Source organism: Lygodium microphyllum, chromosome 30 (genome assembly GCF_053477565.2).
Source record: "Lygodium microphyllum isolate KBCC chromosome 30, Lygodium_microphyllum_v1.1.10, whole genome shotgun sequence".
Lineage (NCBI taxonomy): Eukaryota > Viridiplantae > Streptophyta > Polypodiopsida > Schizaeales > Lygodiaceae > Lygodium > Lygodium microphyllum.
This window is the reverse complement of record NC_141164.1, coordinates 102304858-102330829: the sequence shown is the minus strand read 5'-3', so window position 1 is coordinate 102330829 and position 25972 is coordinate 102304858. Positions and strand designations below refer to the sequence as shown.

At 45.9% G+C, this 25972-nt stretch overlaps 1 protein-coding gene across 1 annotated transcript; it reads right to left on the bottom strand.

Moving 5' to 3' along the window:
- Positions 1–20973: 20973 nt before the first annotated feature.
- Positions 20974–24570, bottom strand: LOC148010197 (uncharacterized). The gene is made up of 2 exons (XM_087673276.1): positions 23779–24570; positions 20974–21952 (listed from the first exon to the last, which is right to left on the bottom strand). Exons 1-2 carry the CDS (start codon positions 24452–24454, stop codon positions 21534–21536), a joined length of 1095 nt encoding a protein of 364 aa, XP_087529402.1. The 5' UTR covers positions 24455–24570; the 3' UTR covers positions 20974–21533.
- Between the last annotated feature and the right edge of the window lie 1402 nt (positions 24571–25972).

Genomic DNA, 25972 nt, shown 5'->3' with positions numbered 1-25972 from the left:
TGACATCATGGCCAAACCTGCCACAGTTAGCACAAGGTCTTGACCTAAGGTCTTGACACTCGGCTGGTAAGTGGTTTCTGCCACAGTACATGTATTGGATGTGCGGGCGCGTTGGTCGTCTCAACATACCTTGCAACTTGGCTAATTCCAACTTCACATCAGCCAAGCCTTGGTCTGTCTCGGTGGCCTTCCCCTTATCTTGGGATGATGGGATTGATCGCTCACTAGGGGCTGACGCTCTCTCTGAACCTCACGAGTTGGTCTCCTCTACGTTCAAGCTCCTGGAGCTCCGCTCTTTCAGCTGATTGTCGACTCTGATGGCTTTCTCAAACACTCTACTACCGCATCTCGCTGCAAGCTTGAATTGCATGCCAAAGCCTTATATAGCTCCTCGTCTTGAATTCCGCTGATGAATACAGTCGAAATTGCTCTTTCAGTCGGTCACTCACCTATAGGGATTCTCTTGAAAAGACTCTTCACATGGGTTACGTAGTCGCGGATGTCCTCCTTCTCTTTTTGCTTGATGTTCATCAAGCATACTAGTAGGTTATCGGAGTATCCGGGCTTGGTGAATCTCTTGATGAAGAGATCCTTGAGGCCATTGAAGTTGGCTCGCTCTACAGCATCTAGGCTCGTATACCACGTCCTACCCTTGCCGCCTAGCCAAAGCCCGAACGCTTGTGAGCGTTGAGTTAGGTCATTGAGGCTGTTGGCTTCACAGAATTGCTCAAAATGCTCAACAAAGCTATATGGGTCATCGTGGGGTTGGTACTTGTCGAGTTGCTTGGCAACGATCGGTATTTTGGATTGGCTCTTTGAGCCTTGGTTTGCCCCTAGTCCTGCGAGCAGCGATGTCGCTAGTGCCACGGCACTTTGTTCTGCAGCCCTGTTATCTAGCAGTCGCTTCATGAGAAGCTCACTCAATGTCAAGTTCCCCTCTAGGTCCCTCTCGTGATCTGTTCGGTTCCTACCTGCTAAGTTTAACACTCAATGCACCTCGTGCAACTCGGCACTTTGCCTTTGGCTTCTAGCTTGCTAATCCCTATTGCACTCGGCCAAGCTTTGCAATGCTTTGCGGGCTAGCTTTCTTTCCTCTTCTAGATCTGCGATGATAGCATCTATAGTCCTACCATGGTGCTCATACCAGGCGTGTGTGTCATAACTGCTTACCAATTGCTGAATAGCATATGGGAAGACGTTCAAATCGAGTTCCTCATTAGACCAGCGGTCTGAGCTTTCCTCTGCCATTGTCAAGTTGTCTTGCTCCACCAAGCTGTCGATCAGGTTTAGTAGACTTGTTAAATCCATGTCGTTGGCGCCCCTTGCTTGGTCCTAATCTGCACTTTGGGTCCTCTCCTATTGGTGGGTTCCTTGAGTGGTTTATCTAAGTGAGTTCCTTTAGTTATTGAATACAAACCTCAATTTATGATCACTTAGTACGTGTGTTGTTTCTCGTGCACTTGTGCTCAATTAGACTTTCAGCTTTCTTAAGTGTACTTCAAGTGCGGAAATTCAATGTGAGTGCAGCAAGCAATTCCTCAACGTCTTATGCACTCTCGCTTGTTTCGGGCCTGATAGGCTTGTAGAACAATTTTCTGGCCGTTTTGTCAGGGTTTAGGGTTTTCTCGTATGTCGCCTTGTTCGCTTTTGGTCAATCAGGTTTTACAGCTCAGCGATCCATGTCTAAGTCCTTGGGTCTCACAACTGCCCACTTCTAGCTGCCAAGCAGCTGCGCACTACGATTTCTCCTATTACGTGTGCCAGAATCAAGTTCTGAGTGCCTGAATGGTTTCGACAGTTTGCGCTGCTGCATATTTGCCGGGTTAGGTCAAATTCTTAAAAAATTTGATAAAAAGTTACACTCGGACCAACTAGCCCGAATTGCAGGGTCCGAGTAGGTCACTCGGACAAGCCGAGGCATAGGGCCGAGGGCCGAATTTCAGGGTTAGACTCGGACGGTTTTGATTCAGACGGCCAAATGGAAGGTTTGGACAAGGTGATTCAGACGAGCCGAATGGCACTTGGGCCGAGGGCCGAATTTGAGGCTCGGACGGGTCGTTCGGATGGGCCGAGGCCGAATGTGCCACGTGGCAAAAAGTTTTGACTCGGACGGCCGAAAGGGTTGACTCGAACGGTTTGCCTCGGCCACGGTTCGAGGGTCGACTGGCTAAGTGGGCCGAGTGACAGGGGTCGAGGGCCGATTCTGGGACTCGGCCCAGGAAAGGCCACTCAGACGGGCCGAATGCGGCGCGCGTAACCCGCGCGAACACGATTTTGATCGATTCACCAGATGTAGGCAAGCACCATGGCCATGCACTTCCAGATCCTATCTAGGGGAGTAGAGGGAGAGATTCATATACCTAAACGGGCCGGTAAGTGCGTCGGTGATGTGATCGAATTGATGCGGGCTAGAGCTCTCTCTCTCTCTCTCTCTCTCTCTCACTGAAATGGGACAAATGAGCTCTCTTTTGGCCTCTTGGCTCTTATAGCCCTTCCCAAGTGTGGTGTTGATGCCCCCAATCACTCACGTGCCGATCTTAGGCATCACTAGCGAGCGTTTTACCAATTTTTGCACGATTTTTGCCCTATTTTTCCCTGTTTTGAAACAGTAAACACTATCCTTTTCTGATTGGATTTCCTAATTCTAACCTACGCTAAATGCAACAAAAATCGAAGGCAAAAAATTGAAATAGATTCTCCATGCTTTCCAATCATCAAACAACCAAAATATCCCAAATTACTTACTTGTTTTGATGATCAAAAACACCCAAACTTCCTACCTATCTCAAGCTCCGTTTCGGGGATGAATCCCCTATTTCGATGCTCGATATGAGGCGCGCAAGTGCTCAAGCTTGAATCCGTTGGTCCTAGCAATGGAACCAAAATGTGGGAGCTTTCACTCTACCGCCAAGTCCCACGGACCGCTTGTTGCTTCAAGCATTTCAAGCGAGCTCTAATGGCTATCTCTCACCTGGCGGATGTATCGTCGATCCTACGAGTGTAGTGAGCTTACCTTGATGCCGATGTGAGTAGCCTCCTCCCTTGCACACCTCGGTAGCTCCACGATTCTTGATGCTAGCTCAAGCATCCTCAAGCCTCCTCCATCTCCAAGCTCCATCCTCCATAGCCGCGCGCGCGAGGAAAGAGAAGAGAAGAGAAGAGAAGAAGAGAAGAGGAGATGGTGAAGAGCTTCACCCTCTTGATCCCTCACTCCCACACACTCACTCCCTCACCCTCTCACACACTCTCTCTCAAGAGCACACACAAGAAAGAAGAAGAGAAGAAGAGAAGAAGAAGAGAGCTCTTGTTAGCCACACACCAAAGAATGAGTTTCCATTCACTTTTTGAACTTTATATACAAACCCTAAAATCCCATGGGCACCCATCCCTTTTTTCCATGATCGGTCATTGTGGCAAGGTCCTTTTTCCATTTCCCTCTTCTATCCTTATGTCTCTAGCCTATGCCCATGTAATATTTTACAAATGGCACAGGAGGGAGCCTGGCGCTCTTTTACAAGAGTTTTCCAAGTTTTTTGAGGTGCCTTTCATTTAAAATTGTGCCTTTGGTCTCGGCTTAGCCTTTAGAGGTCGCATGCATGTCTTTGCTCTTCTTCCATGCTTTTTTCACTTTTTTCTTCATTTTCCACCATTTTCCGCCATCTCGACTTGGGGTTAACAACCAACTTCCAGTGGGTTGCTAATTGGACAAACAGAAGATTGTCAATGCACCAAGCATCCCATATATCTTGCTGTTGAGCATCCACGAACAAGTTCCAACTCTTTTCCTTCTTGTCTTCGTGAACCTCCACAGACCACGACTCCTGGAGCTTCTTCACAATCTTCCACTTGATGATGTCAAGAAACTTCTCAATGAATGCCAAATCTTCCATGGATGGTCATTCTCTCTGTTTCTACTCTTCAGTTTGTTCCCAAACAGTTTGTCACCAAGATGCAAGTTTCTTCTGCTTCAACAGAAAGAGGAAACAATCCACCACATCGAGCATGCATCATTATGGTGATATGTTTCTGCCATTGTGTGATGAACTTCTTGTGGAAAGTGGCTTTGATAATGAGAAATTCCAACTCTTCAGTGGAAGAAGGAATTTCGCAAACATCCATTGAATTTTCCTCTTCTTGACAATGCCATTTCCTTCATTTTCAGCCTCTTCTAGTGCTTATTGATGGCAAGTTTCCTGGCTACGCACCAAAAACATGGAGCCCCAAGAGGAACACCAAGAAAAAGGGAATTCTCTTGCAAGAAAATCTATCTTGTAACATCAACAAGCTTTTATTTCATTCTTTTGATCCAAAACAAAGAAAACAACAATTCTTCACGCAGCATCATAGTAGATATCAATACACCATCTTCGAATGGAAATCAATCACATAATATTCATCTTCAATGTCTTCATAGTTCTCTCTCTCAATCTCTCATATACAGTTACACTGTTTTGATAGAATTGACTATCTCTGACTCTCTCTCTCTCTCTCTCTATCAATAGTGCATCATCTCCTCACTACAATACTCTCATAATAACTCTCAATAATCCTTCTTAGATCTTGGATGCACCTCCCAATAGGTATGTCTGATATGAAGAGTCGCCAAAGCCACTACAGTGTCTTTTCACAGCTCACTACTGTCATTGTCACTTAGTATTCTCTTCAGTCTTTAGCAGCTACTTCTTCCACTTGTTTTAGCTCTTTTAAACTTAGATTCATTCTTTCCAAAGTTTAGAAAACTTTTCCAAAGTCACACATACATTCTACAGAACACTTACAGAAGGTCTACAGAACAGTTACAATACAGTACAGTACTAGAGCAGCTACAGTACAGTTACAGTACTACAGAGACAGAGCAGAGACAAAGGCTCTACAGAGGGTTACAGAAGGTCATCAGAACCTCATAACTCATACTTAAACCATTCCAAACTATCAAAAACTATTTAATAAGCTTTCAAAAGATCTCAATCTTCATCAATCATCAATCCATGCTTGTGGGAGCTTTCGCTCAACCGCCAAGACCCACGGAACGCTTATTGTTTCAAGCGTTCCAAGTGAGCTCTCATGGCTATCTCTCACCTAGCCGACGCGCCATCGATCCTACAAATGCAGTGAACTTACCTTGATGCTCGATCGAGTACCCTCCTCTCTCTCACACTCCGGTAGCTCCACGATTCTCGATGCTAGCTCAAGTATCCTCAAGCCTCCTCCATCTCCAAGCTCCATCCTCCATAGCCGTGCGCGCAAGAGAAGAGAAGAGAAGAGAAGAGAAGAGAAGTTAGGGAGAGGAGATGGTGAAGAGCTTCAGCCTCTTGATCCCTCGCTCTCACACACACTCACTCCCTCACACTCTCACACTCCCTCTCTCAAGAGCATACACAAGCAAGAAAGAGAGAAGAAGAGAGGAAGAAGAAGACTAGTTTTGCCACACCAAAGAATGAGCTCTTCATTCACTTTTCAACTTTATATACAAAACCCTACTTCCCTTTTGGGTGGTCATCCCCTTTTTCCCTTTTTTACATGGCCGGTCATAGCCTAGGCCTTGTTTTCCATTGTCCTTTTATCTTCCTTGTTTCCTTTTCACTACCCTTCTATATTTACAAATTGCACGGGTGAGAGCCCGGCACTCTTTTACAAGATTTTAGGGTGCGCTTTTTATGCGCCTTTCCCTTTTCGTGTTTGCCTTGGCCTTTTAAGGTTGTCCTTGCACTTTTGGCCTTTTCTCCTTTTTTTCCTTCCGTCGGGCTACCTTTTTTCCGCCTTTGCCCTGCGTCTTTTCCACTTTCTTTCGCTCTCTTCGTGTTGGGGTTAACATTACCCCCCTCCTAGACGAGTGCCAATCCCATGGTACGCATTGGCGTAGGTAGCAAGTGGTAGCATGCACTGAAGACTTCGAGGGACAGGGGCGCCTGGGACATGTACTGGTGACTGGTTCGCGTGGGGGTTTGTTGGGGATGCTGCGTAGGACGATCTTTCCGGCTTGTTGGATGTTGGGTGGGCAATTAGCATTGGACGTTGATGAAGAACGAATGCCACTTGTGCTGTGGTCGTCAACACCTGCAATTGAAAACCTGTCAGGTGGTCTCTCCCTAAGGGTAGTGCTAGTCTTTGTATTGTGCACAAGACATTTTTTAGTAGTTTGGGAGACAGGTCGAACTCTAAGCAAGCTGAGAGTATTGTCCTGCACTTGAGGACCCAAACTGTGAATTAGTTCTGTGTAGGTATTATGTGAGTGCAGTGCTTGTGCATACTTAGATATTACTTAGCTAGAAGACTGGTCGGCGTGGGGCCGTGTAGAGCAGAAATGTGGTAATGAGAAGATGAAGTACACCTTTGACGCCTGCTTGGAGACGTCGTTAGGGGTTTGCCATTGTCGTCAAAGCTTGCTTTTTTTTTTTTTTTGAATGAGGTGGGTACATGGAGGCAGCGGTACAAGGGATGACGGGAGTTCTACTCCTCATCATCCGAATGGTGGGTAAGGGTGGGCGGAGGGCGGGGGGCCTTGTTAAGGAATTTTCGGCTTAGCAAGTAGCCCTTAATGTGGAGGCGGGTTTTGAGGGTGGTGGTGGAGAGAAAGGGGTAGTTGCACTGTGTGAATTTGCTGTCATTCATGTCTTCCAGCAGTGCACCATAGAAGGATGGCAAAAGAGCAGCACACATCATGAGACGGGTCATGGTGGTGCTGTCTATGGCATTGGGGTCAAAATAGAGGGGTGGAAGGTGGCGTTCTTGGGGTGCGGGTTCCTGGTGTACTAGGATTCTAATTAACCTAAGGTAGTTACAGGTGGTGATGAATGCTGGGTCGGGGCAAGAGGTGAATTCGTTAAGGAATTTATCTATAGAGCTGTACAAGTTGGGAAGGGTGAAGAGAAGAGCGCTCCTATGGGAAGTGGTATTGGCATTATAAATGACGGGGAAGTCGAACCTGCCGTGGATGGATGGGTTAAAATCCACTCCTACCCTTCGAGAATACGGCATAAAGGTGGGGCCATTCCTTTCTGAAGGGAGGGTGTTGCAAAACGCCATCCACGCCTCCAGGTTGACGTCAAAAATGCGTCGCCTCCAGGTGGGTTGGGAATTATAGCCTTCCACTGTGCGAGGTACCTGGAGGACTTTGTCTTGCCAAAACTCGAGGTCCTCGGCCCCCCAAGCAGTTGGGTGGGCCTCACGCTATGCTAACCATTTAGCCTTGAGCCGGGCCCCCATGGCGATGACATCCTCCACCAACTGAATGGGCAGCACCCTATTCAAGGCGGTGGGAAACTCGAAGCGTAGATCGAAGGGGTCTCGGCTATACTCCTGCTGCTCCCAGATAATCATTTCAGCGCAGTATTCAGCGGGGGAGTCTCGGGTGCACAGCGGGAAAGGGGCAGGCTGTTTTTGGGCAGGTCTGGCCTTCAGCTTTCTTCTTGCCTTCTCCACCATCTCCTTCCTTCGGGTGGTGTGGGCCGCTCTTCGCTCGGCAGATGTGTCATGGGGTGGCACTTCGGTTTGTTGGGGTTGAGGGGGTGGTGGGACATATTCCTCTCCTTGAGGCCCTAGGTCAAGCTCTCGCTCACCCCCTTCCGCTTGCTCCTCCTCCTGTGTTTTCTCCTCAGTGAACCCAAGGTCGTCCATCTCCTGTGTTGTCAGTCCTACTTGTGCCAGATATTTTCTTTGTTCTTCTAGGCTCTGCGGCGGGCCTCCTAGCTGCAGTGGTACGTGCAGGCCTGCCGTGAGGGCCCTGCGCGCAATGGTTAGCTTTCTCTGCAACAGCTGATCATTGGCCTCATCTGTTTCTGATTGGGTGACGTGGAGCAGCGTGTTGATAAAAGTGCGCTGCTGAGCTATCATAGCGAGCTGGGCTGCCTCTGCCTGGTTTTCAGCCATCACTCTCAGCCTTGGCCAGCCAGCATGCTAAGTCCCGCACTCTCTACTTGTTATGATTGGACCATTCCTTTGCCCACCTCTCCATGTCTTCCAGGCTTTCCCCCTGTTGGAGGGTCATCGCCATAAATTGTTGTTGCTGGGCTTCAAGCTCATGGCGCAAGCGGGACTGCTCTCGGTGCTCCTCTGCGATCTACTCGTTGAGTTGGTCCCGCGTTGCCTGCAACCTGCGCACCTGTTCTGCCCTTAACTGATCCAGCTCTGCAACCTCTTGTCTAATTTTCTCAAGCTGACTCTGCGCCTCCAAGTTGGCTGTAGATAACTGGTCATTCTTGCGCTGAAGGTTGGCAGTTGTCTCCCTCTCCCTAGTGAGACGCTCCATTAGGATTTTCCTTCTTCACTCCCAGGCAGCGTCGCGCTTCTTCAGGGCTTTTAGCTCCTCCACCTCCTTGGTACTGGCCTCCTCCCTAAGCACAGTGATTTCCTTTTGATATTCTGTTATCTGCCTCACTCTGTCCAGTTGGAGGGCGGCTTGTGATTCGCGTTCCGCTGCCAGCTCCTCCACCGCCATCCTCCTTTCTTGCCTGGCCGTTTGCAATTGCGCGAGCAGCTCCTTCACATAGTCATCGTAGTGGCCTGTTGGAGGTGGGGAGTGGGACATGATCGTAGTGGTGGCAATCTCCTCCACTTTTTGTCTTTTCACTTCTGGCCCTGGCTCCAGCTCGTTCGTCGCTGCCCTTTTGGCACCTGAAACTGGGGTGGCCCCGGCCGCTTTCCTTGCCAACTCTCTTTCCACCAAGAATTGCAACCAGGTGACCACGTTGCTTTCATCGATCTTTGGGGTGTGCCCCAGGGCGGTGGTGGTAGGGGGTGTCACCCTGAGGGGGGTGGCTTGCATGGGTGGTACGAGGAGAGGGGAGACTGGTCTGACTGGGTCTTTTCCGTTCCCTTCTGCAGGAGGCAGCTGCACAGGTTCCGGCATACCAGTGCTGGGGCCGGGTGATTCAGGTTGGTATGGACTGCCCGCTCCTTCCACGTCTTTTCTCCGCTGTTCCTTGATGGAGCGACCGGTCACCGGCTCCAATTCTTCTTCTTCCCTCCTCCTCAGCTCCTCCTCAGCCCTCTTTCTTCTTTCCTCCTCTTCCCTTACCGACTCTCTTCGGGCCCATTCGAGCTCTTCCTTCTCTTTTCTCCTTCGCTCCTCCTCTCTCTTTCCGTGCATGGCTTTAGTCCATTGCTCCGCTTTCCTTTCTGGTGCAGCCTGGGGTTCTCCCTCCTCGTCGGTGTCCGTTTCTATTTCATCAGACTGCTCTTCCGCCTGAGGCTGGGACTGCGACGGCGATTCGCCACCTTTTCCGCCATCTCCCTGTTTGTCCTCTCCCGCTCGTCCCTGCCCTATTGCCTCGTGGATGATCACAGTGAGGGCACCTCCAAAACCTATGGTTGAGGCCTTGGAGGATGAGGCTTTGCGAGTTGATCGAGGTGAAGGGGATTCTCCTGCTACGGCCCTTCCTCCTGTTGCCAGGGCCTTTGCCGAGGCCTCAATCGTCCTTCTCACGAACCCGTTGAGGTTCACCTCATCCAGTGCCTGAGCAGCGATGCTTTCGAGTAGAGGCACATTGATCCTGGACATGATGCTGTTGTACCGCTGACTCGAAAATAGGGTATGCATCATTTTTTCCTGCAGTTGAATCTCTGGATCAGGGATGTCTGCCAGGTTGACTCCGTCGTTGGTGTGGACCTTCACTTTGTCCATTCCCAACATGGCATAGACGTCCCTTTTTGGTTTCTTCTCCACCTTGTTCGGAAGCCCCAGTGCCCTTTCTATCAGTTCAAGGGTCAGTTCAACCTGCACCTGTCTGGGCCCTATCCCGCACCGTGACGGTGCCCCTGTTTTTATTGAAGGTGCGCAGGAGCTCGGCGCACAGGGTGTAGTTTATCCTCTGGCCCACTGCGTCCAGATACCTTTGTAAATGGCATTGCTCTATGATCCGTCGTACCGCTGGTTCCTCAATAACCACGTCTTCCAAGTTGAATATGTGGCGGAACTTCAGCTGATTGAATGCTCTGGTTTCCACAGTGAGGCCATACCGCACCTGTTCTTCCTCCGAGAAAGGGAGTTTGCTAGCTTTGTCTTGACCTGCCATGGTCGCCACCTGTACATTCAGTCAATTAACTTTTTAGTATTTTTGGCAACCAATTTGTTGGACAACCATAGCAGATTTTGTTGTTCATAACTGTGATTTTTCCTTTCAAACTTCTATCACCTATTTCTATATGTCATTTTAATTTGGAGCCTTTTCATGCTTGGTTCACTTTTTAGTTTTAACCTTCATGCTTGGTTTACTTCTTAGTTTTAACCCCGTTTACTGCCCCATCCCCCTTGTGGAAAAAAAAATCTGTCCCAGGATTGGAGGTTGTGGGCCCAAGGCGTTCATGTTTATTTGTGGAGGAGCCAATTGTAGAAGTTGGGGTTATATTCTAAGTGTGCAGAGTGGTCCAGGTCACAGGGTCGGATGCCTACGTGGGTGATGTATGTGAGGACATCGGTGAGGAAATCACCGGAGTTGACCCGACTTGCGATGTGGAGCTCTTCTTCTGTCAGGATGCGGTCGAGATAGGGGTGCCCTAAGATATTCGACCTCGAAGAGTGGTTAACACTCGATACGAGGTGGGCGGGACGTATGTGGGATCATACTCGGCCGTCTTGATGGCTCGACGTTGTTCAGCGTTGGTCATTATGCGGCATCCCTCAACTGCCCATTTCAATCGAAGAGCATACCACTGCTTCAAGAAGGGTGATTCCTTGTCCGCCAGGTGGGACAACCTTGTTGTTTCTTGGCTAGTGAGGCCGGACGTCGTGCGTGGGTCAAATGATGGGATGAGGCGTTGCTTAATGGCTTGCTCTTTGGAGACCTCGCGAGTGAGCAGCTCAACGGCGGCAGAGCGAGAAGCTTGTGCAAAGGCGAATTCAAAAGTCTCCCAAGAGCAAGGCATAGTGCGCATGTCAGTTGCAAGGGGTTCTGCTAATAGTCCCAAGTCCAGGCAGTCATAGCTGAGGGCCAGTGCAACAAAGGTGGCATCGAGCTGTTTGATGCAGTCCACGACATCATCCCCCGTGTCCTCAGCGAGGTCAACGGCCAGCGCTAGGAATGACTTCCGTTCATAGGAAGGCTTAAGGCCGGCGGGTGGTTGGGGTTTGCTGGAGCTGGAGGTTCTGTCAGTACAGAGCTGTAGCTGGGGGCTTGTTTGAGTCAGCAACCCGGGCGTTGGTTGGACGGATGGGTCGGGCTTGATCTTAGGGGCTATGCTACTGCGGTCAGCAGGGTTGCTGAGCTGCGGGTTGGGTTGGTTGGGTGATGCCTCCTGTGGTGATGGCCGTTGCTTGGGTCGTTGGGCGTGTGTGACGCCCGTGGGTTGACTCGCAAAGGAGTCAGATGATTGGGGTGGACCCTGCGATTCGTGGTCTTGAGGTGTCAGGGGACAAGGCCTTGAGGTTGACATAGAACCAGGGCCTGTGTCAGTTGGGATTTTGGGGATCCACAGCGAGGCATTCCCCTCATAGTAGCCTTGTGCACATAGGAGGATTTTAGGGACCCATATTTGTTTAATCACACGGCGCTTGTGATGATGGCGTCTTGGTCTCCTAGGTTTAGGTTTGTAGGTGCTCCGTGGACACGCGCGTCTGGTTCTAGGCCGGTCTCGAGGCTTCTTAGGCACCCATTGCAAGCGAGTCTGTTGGGGTTTTGCTTTGGGTGTGGCGGGCCACGGTGCGTGGGGATCTGGGTGTAGTAGATATGCACTACCCTCTTCCTTAGTCCTAGGTGCGGCTATTTCTATCAGTGGCCCCATGAGCGGTGCTGGGGTTACGAGGCCCTTACTGAAAGTCATGACAATAGGCACACTCCCGAATGTTAGGTGGATGCGTTGCGACTCATAATCAACATTGCAACGGGTCTGCTTTTTAAAAGTTCGCCCGAGCAATGACTCTGTGCTTGCATTCCTGGCATCAGGTAGGACATAAAACAGCATGGGAATAGTTTCAGTCTCGATAGAAACGGCAACTCTGCATGTGCCGAGGATCGGGTAGGATTGAGCCCCGTATGGGTTCAATCTGGCTGTTGTGGGATGAAGCATTGGTGCGCCAAGTTGGGTCCAATGCTCATGCATCAAAATGTTAAAATCCGCCCCCTCGTCAATCAGGGCGTTGAAGGAGCACGTTTGCTTGGCCATGACCGTAAGACGGAGGTAGGCGGGTTCTACACGCTCCTCCTCATTCTCGCAGATTTCCGTAAGTGTGGCTACTCGTATTTTAACGGGCGTTTCCACCATTGGTTGTTCATGCAGCGGGTGAGTGGGCGGATAGTACTTCTTGATTCGACTGCCGTTGAAGAAGCCCATTCCCTCACCATCCAGTGTTTCCAGCTCGACATTACCAGTTCGGCTGATTGTGCGGACCTTAAAGGGTCCAAGACCTCTAAATTTCATCTTTTGTTTGTGTCCTTTAACTGAGTAGAGGAGCACTAGATCACCCGGCTCAAACTCTCGTTGCTTGACGTGTTTGTCAAACCAGCTTTTGCATCTGGCTTTCTTACAGATAAGCGCATGGGTGGCTAGGAGACGAACCTCTGACAGGCGTTCTAGCTCGACCAAGCGTTGCGTCCATGCCTCCCTCCCTTCCCATCGTTCTTGGAGTGCTATCCGCAAGCTAGGGACGAAGAATTCTAATGGGAGAATAGCTTCAGACCCATAGGTTAGCCTAAAAGGCGTTTGTCCGACGGCCATCTTATAAGCTGTTCGGTAGGCCCACAGGGCTGCCATCAACTTGTTATCCCAGTCACTTCGTGAGGCTGAGACTACTTTGGTTAGGACAGTGATGAGAATTTTGTTGGTTGATTCAGCCTGGCCATTAGCCTGAGGGTAGTATGGTGAGGATTTGCGATGGATGATGAGGAAGGTGGATAGGAGATGGGCTATCACTTCGTTGATGAAGTGCGTTCCCTGGTCGCTAACCAATTTGATGGGGCAACCAAAACGCGAGATTACTTGCTCCCATAAAAACTTGGCAGTTGTCCTAGCGTCGTTTTTCCGCGTGGCCCTCGCCTCCGCCCATTTGGTGAGGTAATCCGTGGCCACCACGATGTATCTAGCCTGTGAATATTGTGCCGCGGGGCTGATGGGTCCTATGAAGTCAATTCCCCATTTTTCGAAAGGTTGGCGAGCGATAACCGAGGTTAACTCCATCTGATCTTTACGGACCGGGACCCTTGTCCGTTGGCACTCGTCGCAATGTTTGACAAATTGTGAGGCATCGCGGAAGAGTGTGGGCCACCATAGCTGGGACTGCAACACCTTTCGTGCTGTAGTGTCCCCGCTAAAGTATCCTCCTGCAATACCGTTGTGCGCCTCTGAGAGCACATCGTGCATCTCATGCTCACATACGCATCTACGTAGTAGACCGTCTTGCCCCAGCCTATAGAGCTGGCCTGCAATCAACTGATAGGGCTGGATTTTCAGGATTAAGCGCCTAAGCCGTGCCCGTTCTATTGGTCGTTCGGGCAGCCCATGCTCGAGCACTTGGACTATGTCGTATGCCCAGTATAGTGTCAGATCGGCCCTGAATAGGTCTTTTTCGCTGGATACGTGGAATAAGTGGCTGTCTGGTAACTCGTCCACGATGCCTTGTCCAGCAGCTTCTCCTGTGGGTATACGGGACAGATGGTCAGCCATGTAGTGTTGTTTTCCCTTCCGTACCACCACTGAGAAGTCGAACTCCAGGAGCAGGAGAAGCCATCGGGCTATACATCCAAGGTTTGTTGACCAGATAGAGCAGGGCTTGATGGTCTACAAAGAAGGTGAAGGGGCTGGCTAGTAGGTAATGTCGAAACTTCTTCACGGCGAATACCATGGCTAATCCCTCCCTTTCCATTGTCGAATAATTCATCTCTGTCTCAGTGAGCTGCTTGCTAGCAAAACTCACTGGGTAATCTAAGTTATGCTCACCAGATTGGCACAGCACTGCCCCCACGGCAAACTTAGAGGCGTCGATGTGTACGTGAAAATTCATAGTCCAATCTGGGGATCATAGGATAGGTGCCATTGTTAGGGCTTTTTTCAGTTCCTCATAGGCTCGTTGGCATGCTTCAGTCCACTCGAAGACAATTAGCAGTTTGTACAATGGCCTAGCGATCAGCGCGTAGTTCAGTACAAACCGCCGATAGTATCCTGTGTGACCTAAGAAGCATTGAACTCCCCTGTAATTACTTGGGGGTGGAAGGTCCACGATGACCTTGACCTTTGAGAAGTCCGTGGCAATGCCGTTCTTGGACACCACGTGTCCCAAGATGCATCCGTGCTTCACCCAAAACTGACATTTCAGGGGGTTGAGGGAGAGACGGTATAAACGACACCGTTCAAAGACCGCACGGAGTTTTTCGAGATGTTGGTTCCAGGCCGAATGGACACACAGGTCATCGACGAAGACCTCTAACTCCTTGCGAAGCATGTCCTTGAATATGGTGCACATGAGGCATTGAAAGGTGGCGGGGGCATTGGTTAGCCCGAATGGCATGACTACGTATGCAAAGACGCCCCACTCAGTGGAGAAGGCGGTCTTGTGCCTATCCGCAGGGTGCACTTGTACCTATGATTGTACCCCGAGAAGCCATCCAGAAAACTGTAGGCTTCCTTACCTGCCACCCTCTCAAGCATGTGCTCGGTGTACGGTAAGGGATAGTTGTCTCTCTTTGTCGCGGCGTTTACTTTCTTGTAATTGACGCACACTCGAATCTTGCCGTTTTTCTTCATCACAATGACTATGGGTGACACCCAGTCCGTGTGCTCAATTTCGTAAATGAATCCGGCTCTCATCAGCTTGTCAATTTCCTCCTTGACAGCATGGGCGTCCTTTGGGTTCATGGGGTATGGTCGCTACTTGACCGGCGTTGCATCCGTTGTCATGGGTATGTTGTGAGTCACAACACTCGGATCTACCCCTCATAGCTCATCTAAAGACCAAGCAAATATGTCCCTGTACTCCCGCAAAAGAGTGACAAGGCTGGATTCTTCTTTCGTGGTCAAGTCCTCGGCAATGAACATGGTCGGGGTGCTTCCCCTTCCAAGGCTAGGTTTACCTCCTTGACCTTGGCTGGCCCTTCGATTGGTTCGCGGGTTTGCCCTTGGCGGTTGGCACTTAGCAGAACCACCACCCTGTCCCCTCTTTTGAATTTCAAAAAGCGCTTAGGAAGGTCTTGTGGGACACATAGGTGCTTTTATCGGGTGAGGCAAAGCATCCAAAGTTGTTTCCTCTCCTTGCAATATTATTAGCCTTTCCCTTTGGAGCATATGCTAGTAAAATGGTGCATGTCAAGGTGGTGCATGGCTCCAAAAAATTAGCCACACTTTACTCAAGTTAAGTGGCTCACTATCTTGAGTAAAGTGGCCAATTTTATGAGTTAAGAGTTGTGGATCTTGAAAAAAAGGGAATCCTTAAACTTAGGCATTGGTTACATCAAGGCAAATTAGAAGTGTTGGAGGAGGGCAATCAAGAGGTTGCTCAACTCGCTCAACCTTGTAAACTATCATGGATAGTGGTCAAAATAGAAGTGGTACAATGGTGTAGTAGTAAATCACATCTTAGTATGGATAGCACCCCCCCTCTCTGCATAGAAGGCAAGAAGATAAGCCAATCATTGTCTTCCACTCATGTTAGGAAGCTATTGTTAAGGTGCCAACCTGACTTTAGCCACCTTCCTAACAAAAGCTCCTTATGGATCGCGAGTCATTGGCAAGCAATTTTCTTACTCGTGTCTTTCTAATTTCATGAGAACCCATATATTGGAAGGTCAAGTGCATCAAATAAGATGTTTGACAAATTAAGGGTTGAAGATGGGAGCGACGTCTAGCTCAAAAGACGTAGAAGAAAGCAATGAAGATAATGTGGTTGTGGTTTTAGCTGCAGGTAGAGGAGATGGATATTTTTAATAACACTCACAATGGTAAGTGACATATTTTTAACTATTGAAACCTCTAGTAAAATGTTATTTTCATATACGATAATTACTGGTTTATGAAAGAGTTGAGCTTTAGTAAGGTTTGGGTTTGTTTTAAAATCACTTTTGTATATGTATCTTAGGGATAATTTCTAATCATTTTGGAGATTAATTTGTGAGAGTCTTGACTTGAAATTATACAGGATCTGATTTTGAGCTTATTGAGGCAACATTGAATAACTACAAAGATAAAGGGAGAGTAAGAGTTGTATGCAAAAGTATGATCAGAAATGATTACATTTGTGCCCTTCAAGATCAGGCTTGCACACGGTTTTCACAAAGCATATCAAGTCAAAGTCTCACATCATGGCTGTATTCAAAAAACCATCTACCAACCATGTAGTTAGGTTTTCTTAAAATGCAACAATTGAAAAAAACCTTCTATATAAATGAATCACAAAGATAAACTTTAATACATCATTTTGAGCTAGTTTTCTTGTTGAGATGTCTTGTGTGATGTCTCAAACACAAAATTACTTTTTGGGGCTGATATAAGAACCATGGTACTTTGAAAGGAAATTTAAGGTAGCCTAACACTACTTCTCATGCTCAAAAAGGGTGATCAAAGAGAGTGAAAGGAAGGCTCTAGTCTTGACCCAAAGAGTCCCACCCCAACGAGATTAAGGCATTGTGCCAAGGGTGTCACTCCGGACTACTCAAGGACCTAGGAGGATCACGAAGGTGATGGATATTTTGTTTGAGTTGTCCAAGAGGTCACCCCAATGAAATCAAGACAGCAGACCAAGGGTGTTGCAACGGATTGCTCACAAGCTTGCAATGATCATGAAATCAATGATTTTTGTTTGGTGGATGTTTGTTTCTTTGACTTGGCCCAATAGTTCATTCAAAAGTGAGACTCAAAGTACAAAACCACAATCAAGGGTGTGGATGTAAAGAGTAGATGAGGGTAACTGCCTAACTAGTGTGGTAGTTGCTTGGGATCTTGTATGAGCAATGAATGCTCATAATGCTCCACTTGATGAGGTAAAAGGATACATGATGCTCAATGCATGGTTTTCCATTTGGAAGAGCTGAGTTGGAGAAGTAGTCACTATGGTAGTATCATGTTTTAATTTGAATTGTACAGATGGGGCCATGAAAATGCACATTCGATTCAAATTTTAGATTTAAAAGGGGATATAACTATTGCCTTCAAAATTCACAAAAGGGGTATATAAAATGGTGAAATTTTTTTAAAAAGGGGTTTTTAAAGTATCCTTTGAACGCATGTTATATAATGTGCTTCTATAAGGTGACCCCCCCCAAAGGTTTGAGATCGTTGGTTTACCGCGGGTAGAAAATTGTCTTCGAGGCTTGAATAACTCTATCTTTGCATATGGACACATGGGAAGTGGCAAGACTTATACAATATGGGGAGCTACCCAGGATCTAATAGCTGCTAAACCTCCAAGTGAAGAGAGATGCCTTACTGTGCGAGTTTTTGAGCGTCTTTTTCAAAGAATAAAAGAGGAAGAGATGAAAAACATTGACGAGCAGCTACAGTATCAATGCCAATGTTCCTTCTTAGAGATCTATAATGAGCAGATCACAAACTTGTTGGAACATCAACAGAAGGCTCTCCACCACTGGTGTGAAAGTGTGGGCTTTATCTTTTATCAAATGAGACAGGCGACAGGAGTAGGTTTAGAGGCCTTCTTCCTCAAGCTTGTTTACACTGCTCGTGCCTCATTCAACTGGCTTGTGCAGGCTGAGCATAATGAGATGGCAGTTCATGCATGGGTAGATCATGACAAAGGCAATCTGCCAAAGAAGAAGATAATGATAGAAGTGACAGGACTAGATTTGAAAGATCAAGAGCCAAGGCAAATTGAAAATGACCAAATGATTGCTTAGAATGAAGCTCAAGGTCCTTGGGAAGCTCTAATAGAAGCCATCTGATAAATGGAGGTGGGAGAGAAAAGATCTAGGGTGGTTTTCCTCCATAGAAGCTTGGCTAAAGCTTGAGAATGAAGAGAGAGAAGACTGCTCTTGAAAAGTAACCAGGGCTTTCCCCTCTCTACTCCATTTACCACTATCTTTTAAGAAAATACCTTCAAAATTGGCCAAAAATGACCCACGAGCTGTTAAGTCTGGTCTTCTAGCCTCCAAATTTAGTTCAAGACTCCATTAATGCTCCAGGCCTGTAGACCTTGTGGTTCAAAATTCTTTGATAACTGCAGTGCTGCTCCATGTCATGTCTGTACCTCTGTACATGTGGCTCTTAAATCTATGTGACTAAAAAATGCTAACTGAATGGAATGTTGGCCAACTGGATCAAGAACCTATGGCTCTGATATCACTTGTCATGGAGAGGATAGGAGAAAGCGAAGAATAAGAGAGAGGGTGCAGAAGAGAGAGAAAGAGAGTGACAAGGAGAGAGAAATACTAGAAAAGGAGAGAGAAAGAAGCCATGAGAGCTTGGAGAAGGAGATGAAGATAAAGGAGACTTGTATTATAATCTGATCATCAAAAATCAAGTCCCTAATACCTTATATACCAACCAGTGCAGTAGCTAGTATTTTCCCATTATTAAATCCCTCTCTCTTACAAAAAAGACAAACATTAGTAAGAAATATCTAATGCAATACAAGCCATGAGTTAGAAAGCAAACATATTATGTATTAGTATGTTTTTTCACTTATATGTGGAGAGAGAAGAAAGAAACTATGGACTATTGCATGCTAGAACAACCAAAGGTGCTCAATGATTGATTTGCTTTGGCACAAACAATTATCCATAGTCTCAATCTTTTGCAAAGAAGAAACCATTGAAATGTGTTTCTGTGTGTGTGTGTGTGTGTGTGTGTGTGTGTGTGTGTGCGTACCTGTGTGACTCCTCAAAATTCAACATAAATAGTGAACCCAGTCGAGGCTTCTGCTCTTCTATGTAAGCATCAAACATACAACAAAGTTTTGTGCCTAGATATTTCAATGTATAGATGTGACACAATGGAAGACGTTTTTGTGTTTGTGCATGCATGTGGGTCTACACCCCAATGCAATTCCATATACATGGAGGAGTTTTAAAAAATGTGTATGTGAGTATGTGGAAATGGTTTATATATGTGCTTCCATTTAGGAGAACCTGACCCATTAGTACACAAATTGCATACTTTAGCAATGGTATTTCCGAGTGACAAACTTAGTTAATAGATGCAAGAAGTGAAATTAAAGTTTAGACAATTGCACTCATGCAAGGCACGCATAAAGATTTGACATTCCTTTAACATTGAGTCACTAATAAAGATTAAATGGTACTTGTTGAAGAAAGTCTATAACAACAAGCAATAAAAATACATTTGCAATGACATCCTATAAAATACCACATTTTTATATATAAAGCAACCGAATGACAAACCTAGAGAAATATTAACATGTCATTGGGTGGACAACATAATGTTGCATAGTACATCTAAAGAACATCCACAATTATTATTTTCAATTGTAAGCATATGGAAGGATTGGTGCAAGAATTGGACAAGAAACTGTACAATGTGAAGACCTCAAGGATGAGCACCATGTTTGGAGCATGTAGGGCATGGTCAAGAAGATGCAGCTCTTTGATGCTCCAAACAAGTGACATAAATTCATGATATGGTGAAGAACATTTTCAATGCAAGACTCAAATCACATAGAGGTTGATTAGGACCACATAACTAGCAATTTGAGTATGTGGCTCATGTTTTTTAATGGGAAAAAATGGCAACCGATGCAAAAAAATATGGCTCCAAATGACCATCAATGACCATGCATGCAACGAAAATGGGTGATGGTTGCAGCAGAAGGTTTGGTGGAGAGGCTTCCCGCACTAGTCTCTACGAGATTTTCCTACTAAACATGCTCTTGGAATCTATGGATGTCAACCAATGTGCTTTGTAGATCTATATTAAGACGAGCGCTACACTAATCCAGAAACTCTTTGCACAAGGTTGAGATGCACAACTTGATCCATTTCTGTTTCACGGATCACCAACCACAGCACTGATAGTCAACATGTGCACTATGGACAAGGTGATTGATTATAGGTATTGCTAGATGGGATGGTTTGCATGATATTGGTACGATCTGAAGCAGCCTGGAGCAGCTATTGTGAACCAAAGGTTCCATATGTGATGTAGGGGTTGGGCGGGATCATGATGCAACAAAAGGAAGAGGGCGTTTAATTATATTGTCAGCAAAATATGGAGCTTTTGTAGGGGGAAGTATTATGCATGCTAGCAATTTCGAACATCTATAGGAGGATGTGTTAACCATTTGACATGATCTTACTGTACTCATAACAATATTTCCTACATAGGATCGGGAAAGGTGCTTGCTTGCTACACAGAAATTGCTGTGGCCATTACTTGTGTGGTAGAACACATCATTCTACAGGCCAAGGATTTGTGTGCAAGGTCACTAGGCGCCTCATGGAGGGGCTACTCTGCACTCTATTTGAAGGCATGGAGGCCAACCCAATGCAATCACTATCCAAACGCTTGTTTTTCTGCTATTGCAATACTTGTCGAGTGCACGCATAGGCATGCCTGGGACCCTTGAACTAGGTGCTTGGACAGGCCATGTGGGCAGTGCAGGCAGGGCATGGAATAGTCCCTTCCACTGGTGAGAGAGAGAGAGAGAGAGAGAGAGAGAGCTTGAAGAGAAACAAAGGAACTCTTGTACTTGCAAAGTCAGTGAGTAGGAATGGGTTCAAACTTCAAAGACGAGCCGAGGCCTTCCATTTAAGTACTCGAGTTAATGGCCACCATGGGGCAGTTAAGTGGCCTAAGCAAATAGAAGTAGCACCATACTTGGTGGGCTGGCGCCAAGTCGCAGATTCCAAGGAATCAAACCCACGTTATGCGGCGCAGCAATCTCGAACTTGACTGTGCCAAGTTCCAACTGCGCCTAGATCAAGTGACCTAGGCATGACCAGGCTCTTATATTGAACTTTTTGAAGCACTTATTGCATTTGGAGCGTATATTTATTGCCCCGAGAAATTTTTCGGAGCACTTATTGTTTTTGGAGTATATATTTATTGTCCAAATAAATTTACGTATAGACAAGTTATTTTTGGAAATTTGGAGCTCATGTTGGTTTCTAAAATTGGGCTGAGCTGCATTTGCAGTAAAGAGATGTATTTGGAGCTTAACTGGTTTGGATCACTTGTGGGGCTTCTTATAAGGATCAAGGAATTAGTTCGCAAAACTGTGAATTCATATACCATACGCCAAGGTGTGCACTGTGACTCAAGCGCCAGGAAACAAGATCCAACTGATTGTTCAGAATGTCGAGAAGAGGAGAAGGAGACTTACCTCTACACACTCTGCAGATTATATTCTTCCAATTCATAGCCTCTGAATCAGCTCTAGCCTCTGATTCAACACATACAACTCGGAAAAGAACCTCTACTGTTCCAATTCATACCTTCTGAATCAGCTCTAATTCAACACATACACTTCTCAATTCCCTGTGTGGATAGCATGGAAATTGACTATATTACATCATGCGAATATATATCTTCCAAGTTCCTGCTACTAGGGCTGGCTAATTAAGAATGCCAGTGGGTATATATGTAGGGGAAGGCAGCAACGGTTGTAATGTGGACGTTCAATGTGTATGTATCATTCATAGCTGTTATGCATATGGAGGTGGGGGCACGAGAGGCTGCTGGAAGGGGAAACGGAGGACGACATAAGCCTTGTATCCTGGCGGGGCTTCTGGAGCGCCATTACTGGTATACTTTGGACTGTGGTGGCCGGTGATGTTGCGGATGAGGTTGGAGGGGTTGAAGAGCCTGTCGTCTGTATTCCTCACAGGACGCTCCAGGCCTCTGGAGTTGTAAGGGTGGACGTGCGCGTAGATGTCGTCGCTCAGCGCGTCGTCGAAGTAGAGCTGCGTCGTGTCGTCATAAACCACGACTCGACGGATCTTCTGGCCATCACCACCACCCTCTGCCTCCTTACCCGCTGATCCTGCTGCAGCTGCCGGAACACTCATAATCTGGAACAGGCGCACCCGCACATGGATATGCACCGCCCGGTACGCATACCATCCTGGTCAAAAGATTCCGGTCAAAGTCAAAGGTCAACGGAGTCAACAGAAGCCAACCACTCAAAGGAAACTAGATCTCAAGTTCCTTGAAGCAAGTTGGAAGTCTCGTGAGGTGTCCAGTTGTCAACAAAAACTGATGCAGTAGTTTTTGGTCTTGCTCTTTAGAGAAGGAAATGCCAATCAAGCTTTGAAAATCCAGAAACATACATTTCTAAATGAAGTGTGCTACGCAAAGGTTTTTTGGCCTTACATGTGGCCCGCCCAAAGATGGCACACAAAGTGAATGGAGGAAGATCAATTTAACTCATTTGTTTGGTATATCGCAATATAATTTGTTATAAAATTATATCACCTTAAGAAATCTAAGGCTACTTAGATTTAAGGTATGCAAGTCTTGAGTTTAAGATCTATTTTAGAAATTGTGAAAGGAACATCCATACCAAATAGATTATGGGACTAATTACAAGCAAGGTTTCATAAGTTTTTTATGTATAGAAAATATTCCACACAAGCAACTTAGATATTCAAGGTGCACACACATGGAGATTTTCAAGGGGTGTACATGTGGATGAAAAGTATTTAAGAGATTCTTGATTGTAAGATTGAGATGTGGATTTACGTAAGCATTTTGACTCATTTTATAACAATGTGGACTAAAGTATGTCATAGAGATCATTGATTATAAGATCGAGATGCTGATTTATGCAATTGTCTTGACTCATTTTATAATGTTTCAGACAACACTTTAGGTTCCTTTATCATGATAATGTGTTAAGGACTACTTGGTTCAATTATTGGTGGTCTCTAATCCAATACAAACTCTAAATATAGGAAGTATGTTGTACTAGTATTTGGCACCTTGACTCAACCTCTAAATTTATGTACGAATAAATTTGTGTCATTCACGAAAAAAGATAAACTTGTTGCATCTCATGTAGAAGCACTCTAAGCATTTTGTCCATCCAAGTGTCAAATACTATTATAACTCCATTTTTCTTGCCACTATATATGAGTACATCTAGACTCCAAGGTTCTCAACATCAGAATACCCTTGTACAATAACGATATTTCAAATATTCTTTTCTATGTAACTAAACAATATGAATATATATATATAATAACACACTTGTAATGAAATTACAATGGTCAAACTTGTCATTGTATTAATGGGTGACGAAATTACACAATAATTGGGTATATAACATTAGCAGGAAGCACCTCTTTGTTTTATAGTTATATCAACCTAAATATAAATGAGAGACACTATTCCTTTACAAGGTAAAACCCATCATTGTATTGAGAAGTAATGAAATTGTATACTAATTGGGTGTATATTAGTACAAAGCACATGTGTGTCTTATGATTTTGTTAAAGTTTCTGATAATGTAAGTACGAATGAAATACATAGAATTATTAGTGTACTTTGAAATCCAAAAGTTGATTGTAATTTACTCTTTCTCAAACTTTAAAAATAATTGGATAAATATAAAATTAGTAGGACCATATTCATCACAAGATGAACTTGTTTGAATATGTTAGAATTTATATTTGGCAGAAGATTAATATAAAAGCGGGACCATATTCATCACAACACGAACTTCTTTGAATATGTTGGAATTTATCTTTGCACTAGGCAACGAGATCCTTAGGCAAGTTAGCTCATTAACTCACAGCCTGAATTATAAGCAGATAAATAAAGACCGACCGACTGAATGTGCGCCATGCATGGAATTGGGCAAATGCTAATTGGGTATTTTAAGGTCATGTGGTGTGGAAGGTGATGTTCACTTCGACGCTTATATCAGCACTTCTTTGAGCAGGAACATACCTGGGTAGATGGTGTGGAAAGTGACGCGGCCGTGTGTGTCAGTCATTTGGTATCCGCGGAGCCAGCTGACGCCATGAGTGGAGTCGAGAGCGCTGCCGCTATAGACGCCATTGACGCTGCACTGCCAAATGTCCACCTGGGCGTTCACGAGGGGCTGGAGAGGGGGAATTATATTCCGGGTTGGACAGGAATTAGGAGGGATCATCTTGCCATCATCATGACTCAAGCCATCCTCGTGAGGAGGGATAATCATGCCATCATCGTTATAAGGACGGATAATCATGCCATCGTCATATTCCTCATCATCACTACTCGAAAAATCAGCATTAGTACTCACAGGATGATTGCTGCTGATGGGCTTGCATAGCTGGGAAGGAATCATGGGATCGTCATCGCTGGCGCTAAAATTAAGAATGTTCTTCTTGGTGGGAGGGCGCGCCATGATCAGCTGCATGGTGAGCTCCAACGGCAGCCCGTATTCGGTCAGCCCCTCCGTCAAGTCCGACCTCTCCAGCCCCTCTGCCTCCAACCAGTAAGGTCCTTGCACCTGCCTCACGACCGGTTGGTCTGCTGGCCGGCATGCAACACCACATCTAGGTGTGATCATCAAGGAACTTGCAGCTACCCACAGTAGTATGCAGACATGCCTAGATGTTTCAAGCTGCAAGAAAGCCATCTCTCTCTCTCTCTCTCTCTCTCTCTCTCTCTCTCTGTGTGTGGTGACGATAGATTTCAAGCTGTTATCTTTGTCCGATGGCCCTTACACGAGGCGTCTCACATCACAAGTCCCTCGAAGCCAGTCTGATGGCCCGTCAAGTCCTTGGTGTTTCACATCAAAAGTCCGTCGCCTGTCAAGGCTCACGTTAAATATCGGCCACATCACCAGGCAGGCCGATATTTAACGTGAGCCGCCTGTCAAGTTCTTGCGCTTCACGTCGGTGTACAAGGCAGGTTTCAGATAAGTCCTGACGACTTGCCTGCACGTTCTGATGTGAATTCTGATGTGGCCCAACATGAGATATGCTATTTAAGTTTGTCCGCCTGAGGGAGAATCCATTCGGCACATCCGAGACGCCCAACTCCACATCAAAGATGCTTTTTGCGCTAGCCTGAGACTTAGCCTAAAATTTTTCGAGTAATTAGCCTTAAAAATTTTCATTTAGAAAAATCAAATTATGAAGATATGCAACTACTTCATGTACATTACACACACTTATCCAAGCACATATTAGGTAATCATTTTGGGTAACATACACATCCTTTTACGAATATGGCTTAGATAGACAACCATTTCTATCAATTTACTACAATAAACCTTATATAGACACCATATTATATATTATTTGAACACAATATTACAAAACATAAATACACAATGCATAAATGAGCTTTTTAGCTTGTATCTTCATCTTTCTAGAAGAATCCCTCTAGCCCCATAGGTTCCGCTATGACTACCATGTTACAACTTCAATAATCCAGACTACCCTTTTATGAAAAGGGTGAATCATCATTTTGACCACCATATAGGGTGGAAAGAGAACCTCCATGATCATCATAACAATCATGATGACAATAAATAGCCTCTAAGACAATACAAAGGAGGCAATGTTATCAACCTCTTAAAGGACCCCTTCTCCAATACCTTGCCAAATCAAGACACATGTAGAGAGAAAGAGAGAATAAGCAATAACCTTGTAAAAAAGGTATCGCATGCCTCCCAACATCTTGCGGTATGTAACTTAACTCCATACCATTGGCTGCCCCGACTATATACCATCAACTACTCCTTCCACCTACCACTCGTCACCTATGCCCCTAATCTACCATCACAATCCAGCTGCCCAAGGCTCTCACGAGGCTAGCTTGCTCACTAGCATGGTTTCTTTAAGAGAGAGAGAGAGAGAGAGAGAGAGAGAGAGAGAGAGTGTGTGTGTGTGTGTGGTTTTTTTTTTTGTTTTCTTGTGCCCCGATCCTGCTTGTGGTTAGGTGCAGTCTCAGCTTGCTTGTGCCCCCAACCTACAGTCATGATTTGCTTTTCGCGCCTCCCACCTCACTCACATGCTAACTAGCATGGAGATACACACACACACACACACACACACACACATACATATATACATATATATATACATACATATATACACATACATACATACATATATATATATACATATATATATATATATGTATGTAT

Excerpts from the sequence above, each read along its gene's own strand:
- LOC148010197 (XM_087673276.1), bottom strand. The coding sequence starts at position 24,454 with ATGGCTTTCTTGCAGCTTGAAACATCTAGGCATGTCTGCATACTACTG. Across the intron at positions 21,953-23,778 it reads TTTCCACACCATCTACCCAG|GATGGTATGCGTACCGGGCG; the intron begins GTATGTTCCTGC and ends TCTTTTGACCAG.